We start from the raw sequence: 12,138 nt of genomic DNA, 5'->3' as shown, positions 1-12,138 counted from the left end.
GCTGATCTATTTACTAAATCTTTACCAAGTTCTTTATTTCATAAGTATGTAAATGGAATTGGTATGAGACGACTTCGAGACTTGCAAAATTCAGGGGGAGAAATCTCCTAGGATATAACCTGTAAAGATCATGAGATCTTTAGTATTGCACTCTTTTCCTTTGTGAGTTTTTCCAAATGATTTCTCACATGAGGTTTTTAATGAGGCAATATCAATGCAAGCATGGACGATATATGTCGTTTTCTCCTTATTTTTCCACTGGGTTTTAGAAGGAGTTTTTCATGACATATTATATATTTTCTTCTTAATTTGTTCCCACAGGGTTTTTGGAGAAGAATATTTCAAGGATGATCAGTCTCAAAGACAAGCGAGGATTAGGGGGAGTGTTAGGATTTAAATTAATTCTATAATTAGGGATAATCCTCCCTTGTGTAAATTGTTGTCGGTTGCTTATGGCAACCGTTCGACACGCCCGCGCCCCCACGATCGGACGTGTCTTTTCGTGACGACGGTTCCTTATGTATATAATCCTTGGATCATCAATGAAAGAGATACTTCGATCAATCTGTATTATCACAATTACTTCTACATCACGGAGAAAGAGGGAGACACTTCTCTCTATTAGCTAGCTAACACAATACGAAACCCTTAAATTAACCCTTCAAACCCCCCAACACACCCCCATTCGGAAGAAAAAAAACACCTCTTAGTCCCGGTTGGTATTACCAACCGGGACTATAGGCCCTCCTGTCTGGGCTCCCCGCAAAGACCACATGAAGGCTCTTCTGTCCTAGTTGGTAAAGGAACTGAGACTAAAGGTTTTAGTCTTTAGTCCCGGTTCAAAAATCAGGGTTAATGGGCCTCTGAAACTGGTATAAATGTGTAATTTTCTACTAATGTGTGATGCAAATTCCACACAATCACGAACCCAAAGATAGCCATCGGGCCGAATATCACGGGCCGGTCCTGTAGCACGTGTGCACGACGGCTTGACTCGGCACGGGACTAAATAGACCATGTCTGTACACATTGTGTGCCCTGCTCATCCACCTAGGCAAGGCCAACATGGCAAGCACGACATAAACCGCTAATTAGCATGTTGTGCTTTCTAGATTTTTACATATTTTTCTATTTTTAAAATATTTGGGCCAAAAAGGCTCACGAGTCATGGGCCATAAAGGCCACACAGGCCTGACTCGACACATTTGGTTAACGAAAACCCTATTTAACGCTCTTAGTGTCAAATAGTCGGGAAAACGCACAGGGAAGCGATCAATTGGTTCGGCACATCTCCCTCTGCACGCAGTTTCGGTTTTCTGTTATTTTTTTCCTTTTTTTCTTTTTTTTCTTTTTCCGCTTCTGTTTCTTTTTTCTTTTTTTCTATGGTTATTTTTTAACCTCAGTTCATGTTTTAAAACTGTTCTTGAAATTCCGAAAATGTTCTAGATTTTATAAAAATGTTCTAAATTTCAAATATTAGCCTTTTTCAAAAACATTCATAGCTTCAAAAAATGCTCTGGATTGTAGAAAAACGTCCGACATTTTGAAAAATGTTCGCCATTTTTAAAAAATGTTCTTTTCTTTCAAAAATATGTAATTGTTACTTTTCAAATTCTCCTTCACGTTTCTTCCTTTTTTACTTTTCCTTTTTTCTGTTTGACATTTTATAATTTTGGTTTTGAATTTCAAATAATGTTCTCGTATTCACAGTTTATATTTAAATGTCCGTGCTTCAAAAAATGTTCCTGCTTCCAAAATGTGTTCATCTTTTTAAAAATGTCCTTGTTTCAAAAATTGTTCTCGTATTCAAAAAACTGCACGATTTTTCAAAAACTGTTCCGTTTTTCATATATTGTTCACAATTTTTATAAACATGTTCTTCTTTTCGCATTTTTATAAAAAATATTCCTGTTTTACGAAAAAAGTTTCTCTTTTTTGAAAATTTGTTCACAAATTGAAAAATTGTTAAAAGTTTGTATGTCAATTCTAAAACTATTCATTATTGTAAAATTTTCGGGAAGTTTAAAAAATATTCTTCATTTTCAAAAGAATATTTGCTGTATCAAAAAATGTATGTAAGTTCAAACAATGTTTCTGTTTTATAAAGTGTACATAAGTTCAAAAATGTTCCCGTTTCCAAAAAAAATCTTTTTTACAAAAAAATGTTGTATATTTGTAAAATGCTCTAGTTTTCAAATTTGTTAATAGACTAAGAAATTGTTAATGTTTTCCAAAAAAATTGTGTATTTAAAAAAATGTTCGTTCTTGAAATTCGTTCATGTTTTCTTAAAATTGTTCTCGGTTTCAAAATTTGTTCTCGAAATTAAAAAAATATTCATGCTTTTCAAAAATTGTTTGCACATTCAAAAATTCGGGGTTTTTCAAAATTGTTATCCTTTTCAAAATTTTGTTCTCAAGATTCAAGAATTGTTCATGTATTTAAAAAAAATTCGCGCTTTCATATCTGTTCACGTTTTTTTTAATTGTTCTCGGTTTCAAAATTTGTTCCCAAAATGCAAAAAATGTCCGTACTTTAAAATTTTATTTGTGCTTTCAAGTTTGAACAGGGTTTTTCAAAACTGTTCTCAAGATTCAAAAAATGTTGATACTTCTAAATTGGGGGCTGCTACGTATCCGCCGGGTGATGTTTAGAAAATATCATTCACCTTGATAGCCGTCTGATCCGCGCGCGACACTTCAGATAGGCACCTTGTAATTCCTGAGACAACGCTTCAGTTTCTGAAACAATCGCTTTGTTGCAGTTTTTTTTTCTTCGCGCGCGCTTCATGGACACCGGATAATTCCTGAGACAACGCTCGAGTTTCTGAAACAATCGCCTTGTTGCAGTTTTTTCCTTCGTGTTTCCGCAACATAAGTATTGCTGCGAAAATAATTTTTTGCAACAAAAGTTCATGTTGCAGAAACTCCATCTTCTTCCTTCAGACGAAAAACACAGGGAGGTATGGAGCTGTGGAGGACGCACAACCATGGCTGGCAGAGGCATCGATCCAGATCCGGTTTGGCGGGGGGAGGCAGGGCCGACGCGGGTCGGCCGGCGGCAGGAACGCGATGGCGATGGCTGGGGGCTTTGGCGCCGGTGGTTGGGGCTCCGGTGGCAGCAGGATCGGCCGGCGGCGGCGCACCACGGCGGGGCATGCGGGACCGTGCTCGGGCAGCGCTCGAGAGGAGGAGGGAGCCAACGGCTCGCTCGGGCAGAGGCTCGGGAGGCTCCAGGCGGCGGGGAGGTGCATGCGCGGTGGCCCTACTCCGGAGAGGCCGGCCGATGCGGGCTGGAGCGGGCGATGGCAAACAGCGGCGCGGTATCGGGCAAGGGCACTCGGGAGGAGCTGCAGGAAACGTTTTAGAAAAACGGTCACAGCTCACACGGAAACTGATCCGGTCTTGTCCGTCTAATAAAGAAAAGATCGGACGATCGCCAAGCCGGCGAACGAGTGAGCGCGATCGGCCGGTTGAACACAATCTTTTCCCTTCTAAATTTGCTCGTGATTTTTAATAATGTACTCGGTTTCAAAATTTGCTCACAAAATTGAAAAAATGTTCGTGCTTTTGTTCACGCTTTCAAATTTTGGTTGGGATTTAAAAAAAAATCACCTTTTCCAAAATTTGTTCTTAAGATTAAAAAAATGTTCATGCTTTAAAAAATTGTTCACGCTTACAAATTTGTTTGTGTTTTTTTTTAATTTCACAGTTCCAAAATTTGTTCTCAAAATTCAAAAAATGTTCGTGTTTAAAAAATTTGTTTGCACTTTCAAATTGGTTAAGGGTTTTTCAAAATTATTTTCCTTTTCAAAATTTTGTTCTCAAGATTTAAAAAATATTCGTGTTTGAAAAAATTGTTTACGCTTCCAAATTTGTTCACGTTTTTGAAAATTGTTATTCAAATTCGTACAATGTTTTTTCCTCGAATAAAAAAAGAAAAGAGAAAACAAATCAAAAAAAGAAAATAAACAAAGAAGGAAAAAAGAAACACAAAAAAAGAAACAAAACTGGGCCGGCCCAGTTGGGGCGCCCCTTTGGTTAAGGGTGCGACTGTGGCGTGCTCGACGCGAGATAGTAGCACAGCTTGCCACAAACAGGCGCCAGAGTGGACCGGCCCAGCGTGGACCACATGCCTTCGGCGCTCTTTTTCATCCCTTTTTCACTTTTCTATTTCTTTTTTTTGCCTTTTTTTTACTTTTGCTTATATTTTGGAATATTTAGAAAAAAACTGTTACAAATATCTCTTTATTACTAATATGAAAATTGTGATGTATAGAAAAATGTTTCTAATGTGTATGGAAACAAGTAGACATCAAAACATATAATGAAAAAATGTTACGTGTCTATATGAAAAATATTAAAGGTGTATATAAAAATATTACTGACGTATATGAAAATGTATAATGTAAAAAATTATATATAAAAAATTGGTTCAATAAATGTTAATCTTGTATTTAGAAATGTGAGACATGCATATAAACAAAATCTTATATTCTTTGTGTGTTCGTAAAAAGTACAATGTGCATAAAATATGTGACGTCAAAATATAAAAGATGTGAACAAAAAAATGTTCATACAATGTAAAAAAATAATTGCATTGGTACAAAATATTTTTTGTCATTAAGAATGCATGTGAAAACTAAAATAAATATTTCACGTGTTTCCGTAAAAGTTCATGTAATTTAAAAAAAATATATAAAAATAAAAAACTGTTGTTCTGAAAATATGTGTATTTTAAAAAAAATGTTGAATGTGTACTTGAAAGATGTTGACCATGTCTTCTAGAAGGTTTACAAAATCATATATGAAAATAAAAATGGGTATCAACTATTTCAAAAATATTCAGCGTGTATATAAAAGTGTTACATGTATACACTAAAATGTATATTGTGTACTAAAGAAATAGGTATGTTAAAAATGAAAACCAATGAAAAACCGCAAAGAAATAAAAAAAGAAAAATGAAGAAGAACGAAAAAAAAAGAAAAATATAGTAACAAATGGGAAAGAAACAAAGAAAATCATTGAAAAAGAAAAGAAAAGAAAAACTAGTGATATCTATAAAGTAATGAAAAAAATCCGATGAAAAGACAAAGAAAATAGAAAAATCAAAGAAAACGAGTGAAGAAATAAGGAAAACCAAAAGAAGAAAAAGAAAGAAAAAATCCACAAAATACGAAAAGGAGCCAAAGCCAGTACATCGACCAAACAAAACCATATGTGTCTCAATCAAATCCACTATTCTTGCTATAAGCAAGGTACAGTCTTCGCGTTTAGTTAATGTGGCGTATACACTAAAATGTATATTGTGTACCGAAGACAATAGACATATGTTAAAAAGAGGAGAACCAATGAAAATCGACAAAGAAACAAACAAGAAAAATGAAGAAAGTATGAAAAAAGAATAAAGAAAAGGAAAAAAACTATGAAAACCAAAAGAAACAAAGAAACCCCGTGGATAAACAAATAAAATAGAAAACCAAAGAAAACGAGTATAGAAACAAAGAAACCAAAGTGAGAGAAAAAAAACAAGCCAAAACCAAACAAATAAAAACACAAAAAATGGTTCGACGGTAGATCTAGACATGGACAGCCCGGCCCGATCGGCCTCGACCCACCCCGACCCAATGTTGCCCATGGGTCGGGCATGGGCCTAGATCTTGTGCCCGATGGCAGGTCCAGGCCAAGGTCGGGCCTAGCAATTTTGCAGTTTAAAGAAGAGGCCCGACCCGAGGTCCGACAGGATTTTTGACCAATGAGCCGCGTTTGGGCTTGATCTTTAGGCCCGACATCTGGTCGGGCCAGTTTTGGGCCTAGGTTTTTTGCATCGGGCTTTGGTAGGCCCGATCCGAAAGAAGGCCGGGTATAGTCGAGAGTAGCTACACAAGGGGGGGGGAGGGTCAGACGAGAGACACACACTATACTCGATGTAAACGAGATATCAGTTCGTATGTTTAGTATTTTTAGACAAGTCTTCACGTTTAGGCTTTTTAGGCTAGTTATCGTGTTTTGTTAATGCGTGCCTGTCTCTGGATGTTAGACCCGTGTACCAACACGGCACGATCCGCTTATAAACGGGCCTTCGCGTGCGGTGTCGTGTCGTGCCTGGGCCAGCCCGTTGTCCCCCTTTGCCATGAACTGAACTAGATCCTACCCCTCAAAAATGCTGAATTAGATCCTCAAATAAAAAAATATGAGTAATTCTTTGTCCCCCTTCGCACTATCCTGAAAAATACGAGGACCAGTACAAAAAAGCGGCAGGGTGCCTTCCGCAAATCTGCCAGGCCGCACTGCAGCACCGCCCCGGCGCCGGATCTCGCCCCTCCTTCTCCCATCGGACGGCCCACAAGTCGCTGGCGCAGCAATCCTCCTCTCCTCGCAAAGGCTACCTTGTCGACCACAGGCTGGCCAACCCTAAATCTCCGCCTCGTCCGTCGTCGCCACCCATCGCCGTTCCGCAACCGCCGCCACCGCCGCCGTCCCGCCGTACCTCAGGCGCCCCCGCCCCCGCCCGCGTAGAACTCCCCGTCCTTCCCCGCCGGGACGCCGCGCCCCTGCCGTCTCCGCCGCGTCCGCCCCCCGGTCTCGGGCCGTCGGGTCTCCTTTGATTGAGGTATGATCCAGGCCGTTTCCATCCAGCGATTCCCCTTGGTTAAATACCTCCCGGTTGGGAGGAGGCCTCCGCAATTTCTCGGTGCACACCATCTAGATCCGCCCCTGAGGATAAGTAGCCAATCCGATTTTGCAAATAGGCCGAGGTCTGAATTGGGTCAGCGGTCTTGTTTGAGTCCAATGGGGTTTATTCTTATTGGGATCTACTGGGAAGTTCTGAAGTTATGTGTAGCAGGAAGCCTAGAATTCAGTGCGATTTGTTCTTGTTGGTTAGGCGCGGTGTGGGTTGTTCGTTGCAGGTGTTTTTTCTTACACTGACAAAATCAGAAATTCTCCCAGAATGTGAGCATGTCGGGGTGAATCAAGGGGATGGGTTTGCCGCATTCGTTTGTTCCGATTATCTTTGGTCCATCACGTTAAATTAAATTTGACCCATGGACATTTTCTTTTATTAGCAAGTAGTATATGGAAAGCGCCTGAGGAGGCTGTGCCTCGAAGGAGGGTGGGCGAGCATGGCACGGATACTGCTAGCCATCCGAGCACTGCTCGAGTTCTCGTTAGTCCATCGCTTACGTTATGCCACATGTTCTTTCCAATGGGTTTCCTATTAGGAGTACATCTCAGAGAAGCCAAACATGGTCTTTCTTTTGGTACCTAGTTGTTCAGAACTTTTCCCCTTTTTAATATCCCTTGATCGCACTAGGTTGTGTGTAGCACTGACTTCTTTTTTCTGTTCATGGTTTCTATTTTGCACTTGAATGCAGTCTTCATACTGCTTATGCATGATCGATACATTTGTCATAAGTTACTGCTTATAATACTGCTCGTTTTAGATGTTGGGATCTAATACTGTGTCTCTACAGTTTGTCATTGTTTTGGTTGCAAATGGCGACTGAAGCAGCTTCTCACATCTCTGGCGGTTCAGAGTCAACAACGGGGCCGTTGCTTGAACAGCTCGCTGAAGTATTTGGCAAGCTGAAGTCCCACACGGAAGCATCCCTACAATTGCAAAGTGGCATTCAGTGGGAAGATATCAAAGTACATTTCGTGAACCTTGAGAAGTCATACAGAAGCAAGTGTGATGAACTGGAAGAAAAGCAGAAGGCATTAGAAGAACATAAAGCTGGAGGCCGTAGGCTGATTGCTGAGAAAGAAGCTGATCTTTCTGCCAAAGAGCGTGCTTCTGTGAACAAGCTTCAGGAGCTGAGGGATGCTGCCGTCTCTACCCTAGCAGAGGTGCGCAACAAATATAATGTCGAGCTTTCTGAGATACTTGAGGCCAATGGAAGCAAAGACAAAAAGGTAAAAACCCCAACCAACGACACCAGTGCATCGCTTCCTTCAGAGGAGCATACCTCTGCTAAAGAGTCGGGCAAGCCATCTGAACCTTCACCAGTTGAGGCTAAGCCACGCCCTGCACTGAAGCAACTCTGTGAGCAGATGGATGCTAAAGGCCTTCTGAAATACATTTCAGAAAACTCGAAAAAACTTGCTGGCTTTCGTGATGAACTTTGTGTTGCATTAAAATGTGCAACTGACCCTGCGCGCTTCGTACTTGATTCCTTGGAGGGTTTCTTCCCAGACCAACTGCCTGGGGATAAAAATCACTCCGTTCAGGGGCAGCGCAGAAGCTGTATTGTTTTGATGGAGGCTATAGCACATTCACTAGGAATGAAGGAGCCGGGTGGCAAACACCTTTGGAGCTCTGAAATTATGGAGCAAGCCAAGGCAATTGCCGAAGAGTGGAAGAGTAAGATAGCTGAGGTTGACCTTGATGCTTCTGATGGCTACTCATTGGAAGCACAGGCATTCCTGCAGCTTCTTGCAACTTTTAATATTGATTTGGTGCTTGACGAAGATGAACTATGCAAGATTGTAGTTGCCGTCTCTCGTCGCAAGCAGGCTGCTGAGCTATGTCGCTCTCTTGGTTTTGCTGAGAGAATACCAGGTTGGTATCCACTCAGAATGCCGCAAGGCATTATCATCCCTTAATTTGCCAGGCTGGTGCCGGTCATGATTTACTGACAGGCCCCTCAACCATTTAGGGAATAAATATCTTACTACTATGTGAACGCCGTAGGTGTTATGTGTATATGCGGTGTTTTATGATCCTAGTGATGATCATTTGTTTCTGCAGGTGTTATTGAGGAGTTGATTAAGAAACACAGGCAAATTGATGCAGTTCAATTCATTCAAGCCTTTGGGTTGTCAGAGGCTTTTCCTCCTGCTCCTCTCTTGAAGGCATATGTAGATGATCTAAAAGTCTCACTTAACAATAAGGGGGATGCCGGTGCAACTCCTTCAGCGGTCTGTTCTCTCTACTTTCTTTTTGACACGTTGATGATTGTCCAGTACATGTTTGTTATCGGTAGCCCAGGATTTATCAACTCCACACTTCTTGCTTTGGGAATTCGCTGTTAAAATACTCTTCTTTATTTTCTTGCTATAAGGATTGTTCATGTTGATATATCAGGATGTATTTGGTATGCACGAGCTATCAGTAATCTTGTGAACTTTTAAATTGAGGAGTCATAATTGAGAAATCTGCTGTTGTATTTAGCCCCCAAAACACTTTCGTCGAGGCAGTTGGAAAATTGCTTCATAGTCTGCTTACATGGTGCTGCTGTCTGTGAATGATACAAGACTGAATTATTAGGTTGTGTAGCACCAAACTGTCTCGTGTCATTCCCTTGTTTTAGAATCCAGAGTAGTTAATGTGCATGGTGGATTATTGTCTATTGCGTTCTGTGCTTAAATAGTTGCATGTTTAGTTTTCCTATCATCTTATCCAGTTTCCGTTTATGTTGAGAATTTTGAGCTAATTGTGTTGTGATTTGGTAAAAAAAATCGCATGTGCAGGATGACTTGAAGAACCGCGAGCTACTTGCATTGAGGGCCATAATCAAGTGCATCGAGGAGTACAAGCTCCAGAAGGAGTGTCCACTTGGACCTCTCCAGAAACGTATCAACGAGCTGAAACCAAAGGGCTCGAAAAGATCAGGTTCTGCTATCCGTGGCTACGCAAAGAAGCCGCGGGTCTCCGGCTTCTCAGCGCCCCGGAGGCCCACCGCCGCAGCTCCCCGCAGGCCCGCAGCTCCAGTCGGCGCATGGCAGCAGCGTGCCCCTCCGCCGGTGCCCGCCTACCCTGACAGGTACGGAGTCGCCGCCGACCGGTACCACTACGCGCCGCCTCCTGCCGCAGCGTATGAAGCGGCCACCTATGCCGCCTATGGCGGCGGCGGCGGCAGCGAGCAGTACAGGGCCCCTGCCCCGAAGCCGTACCAGTACAACCCAGGATCAGCAGCGGCCGCGGCGGCGTCGTACAACAACATTCCCCAGTATAAGGTCATGTACGGCGGCCCGGGCGCCCAGCCGTCCGCGGCAGGCGGCTTCGCTGCCTACGGCGCGGCGGCGCAGCAGCCGCAGCCTGCCGCTTCGTCGGGCGGCTACCTGAGCTACGCTGCCGGGTTCGGCTACCGCCCTTCGCAGCAGCAGTAGACGATGATGTAGCCTGAGCTTACCCTGGTAGGCGTTTGCTCTTGTATGCAATGTGTACTTGGCTCCCTGGAACCACCCTCCCTCCCTAGTGGAGCGGTGGAGCTGTTTACCATCCATCTCCTAGTGCATCTTGTAGGTGCTGTAACTTGTTTTTTTTCTTTTCCCCAAATCTTGTGGATGTAAGAAATCATAAAGAGATTTTTCTGTTGCTACATGCATCTTACTTAACTTCCAGTAGCCCCTGTCTTTCTGTCTGCATTAGCTGTTGCCGTGGTTGCTTGATTGGACCTGTGCCCACACAAGGCTGCCGTACATGTGTTGGTTTGCCTTTCTAAGTGAATCGTTTGTGTGTTTGTTTGATGTGCCAACTGCAAATCTTTGTGAATAACGCCCAATTCTTTTTAGCAGTCTTTGTGAATAAGGCCCAATCGCTTTTGATTCTTCAGAATCAGCGTTTGGAAAACTTCCTCCAGAATCAGCCATCGAGTTCTTTTCTGAGATTATGGTCCGAGATTATGGGGCAAGTTGTTTGAAATGTTTGTGGATTGCTAATACTTAGATGTTTCGAACAATTTAAAAGAAGTTCAAGTACAAATAGATTGACTAATCTCATGGTACAAGACTGGTAGCAATAGCCTCACGTGTTGTGGTCATGGTACCATCATCTTTGGGTGACAGAGAGTTGGCGCCTGTAAATGACAATTGGGGTTGCACATAGGCGTCATTATCAAACTTGTCAAATTGCTCATCATGCAACTTGCTATCACGAATGAAGTTATGGAGACACATGCATGCAGTGACAATCATCTTTTGGGCCTTTGGTTTGTATCGTGGTATGCCTTCGAGAATTCGCCATTTGATCTTGAGAACACCGAATGATCTTTCGATGACATTTCGCAAAGAAGAATGACGATGGTTGAACGTCTCGTGTCTACCAATGGGTGGGTGTTGTTGGAACTCCGGTACATGGTATCGTTGCCCTTTGTAAGGTGCTAGATATCCAACTTTGTTTGGATATCCGGAGTCCACAAGGTAATATTTATCTTGTAAGACACGAAAAGATATTAGAAATCATCTACGTACCATTATGTATATAAGAAAACACAGACATACAAGAGAATGCCTGTGGGGGGTTATGGAAAATGATCATAATGAACTATAGCATCGCTCCATACACGTGTGCCATGAACAGATCCGGGCCATCCAAGAACAACAAAAGTGAACCTCATACCAAAATCACAGACTGCCATGACATTTTCACTTCTAACCCCTTTCCTATTCCTTGTGTTGTGGCTCCAACTCCTTAGGAACAATCACTTCAATGTGTGTTCCATCTATGGCTTCAATAGCATTTTTTGAAATGAGTCCAGAACTTTGTTTTTCTTAGTATGGGGTGTGGTTCGGAGAATGATGGATCAATAGGCCTAACGAAATCACTAGCCATGTGGTCTACACACTCCAAAACCTCATGAAATTTTTTGTAAATGACAGAACGACTATGTCCAAACCGATCTGCTACATTATCACGTGTTTGGCATGTCCCCAAAGTCCATAAAAAATGTGCCAATGCTTCTTTCGATGATATGTTGCAAGTTGACTTAAGCCTGTATTTCTGAACCAACAATTCATGCAATGAGTAAAACACTAACCTCCTCATTCTGAATATAGAGTAGAAAGCTTTGCATCATGTTCCTTCTGTTCCACCCATTGGAGGCCCGTGACAAGGTGTAACTTTCTTGGTGCATACGACAATCTCTGACTTGATGACTCCATTTCCATAGCACATGCATACATGGCCAAATCCCATTCCTCATCTGATTCATCTGAAGTGTCCAATTCATCTAAAGTGTCCATCTGCCACATAAATGTACACATGAGAGTTGAGCAACAACATAGAAAAATAACATCACAATTTCAGGTTCATATAGGTTCACAACATTACAATATGAGAGCAAACAACATGTTCAAAGCAAATAGTTGGGGTTCAACGCATTTCAGTTTCAAAGCAAATTGTTAAAAGCAAATGGTAC

General features: G+C 41.9%; 1 protein-coding gene across 1 annotated transcript; it reads left to right on the top strand.

The window, feature by feature from the left end:
• Positions 1–6,358: 6,358 nt before the first annotated feature.
• LOC123450688 (FRIGIDA-like protein 3) lies at positions 6,359–10,345 on the top strand. Its single transcript, XM_045127821.1, has 4 exons — positions 6,359–6,611; positions 7,474–8,558; positions 8,748–8,917; positions 9,470–10,345. The coding sequence occupies exons 2-4, from the start codon at positions 7,496–7,498 to the stop codon at positions 10,106–10,108; spliced, it is 1,872 nt and encodes a 623-aa protein (XP_044983756.1). The 5' UTR covers positions 6,359–6,611; positions 7,474–7,495; the 3' UTR covers positions 10,109–10,345.
• Positions 10,346–12,138: the final 1,793 nt, after the last annotated feature.

This window comes from Hordeum vulgare, chromosome 1H (assembly GCF_904849725.1).
Source record: "Hordeum vulgare subsp. vulgare chromosome 1H, MorexV3_pseudomolecules_assembly, whole genome shotgun sequence".
NCBI lineage: Eukaryota > Viridiplantae > Streptophyta > Magnoliopsida > Poales > Poaceae > Hordeum > Hordeum vulgare.
The sequence above is the reverse complement of the archived record's forward strand: the minus strand, read 5'-3'. Positions and strand labels throughout refer to the sequence as shown.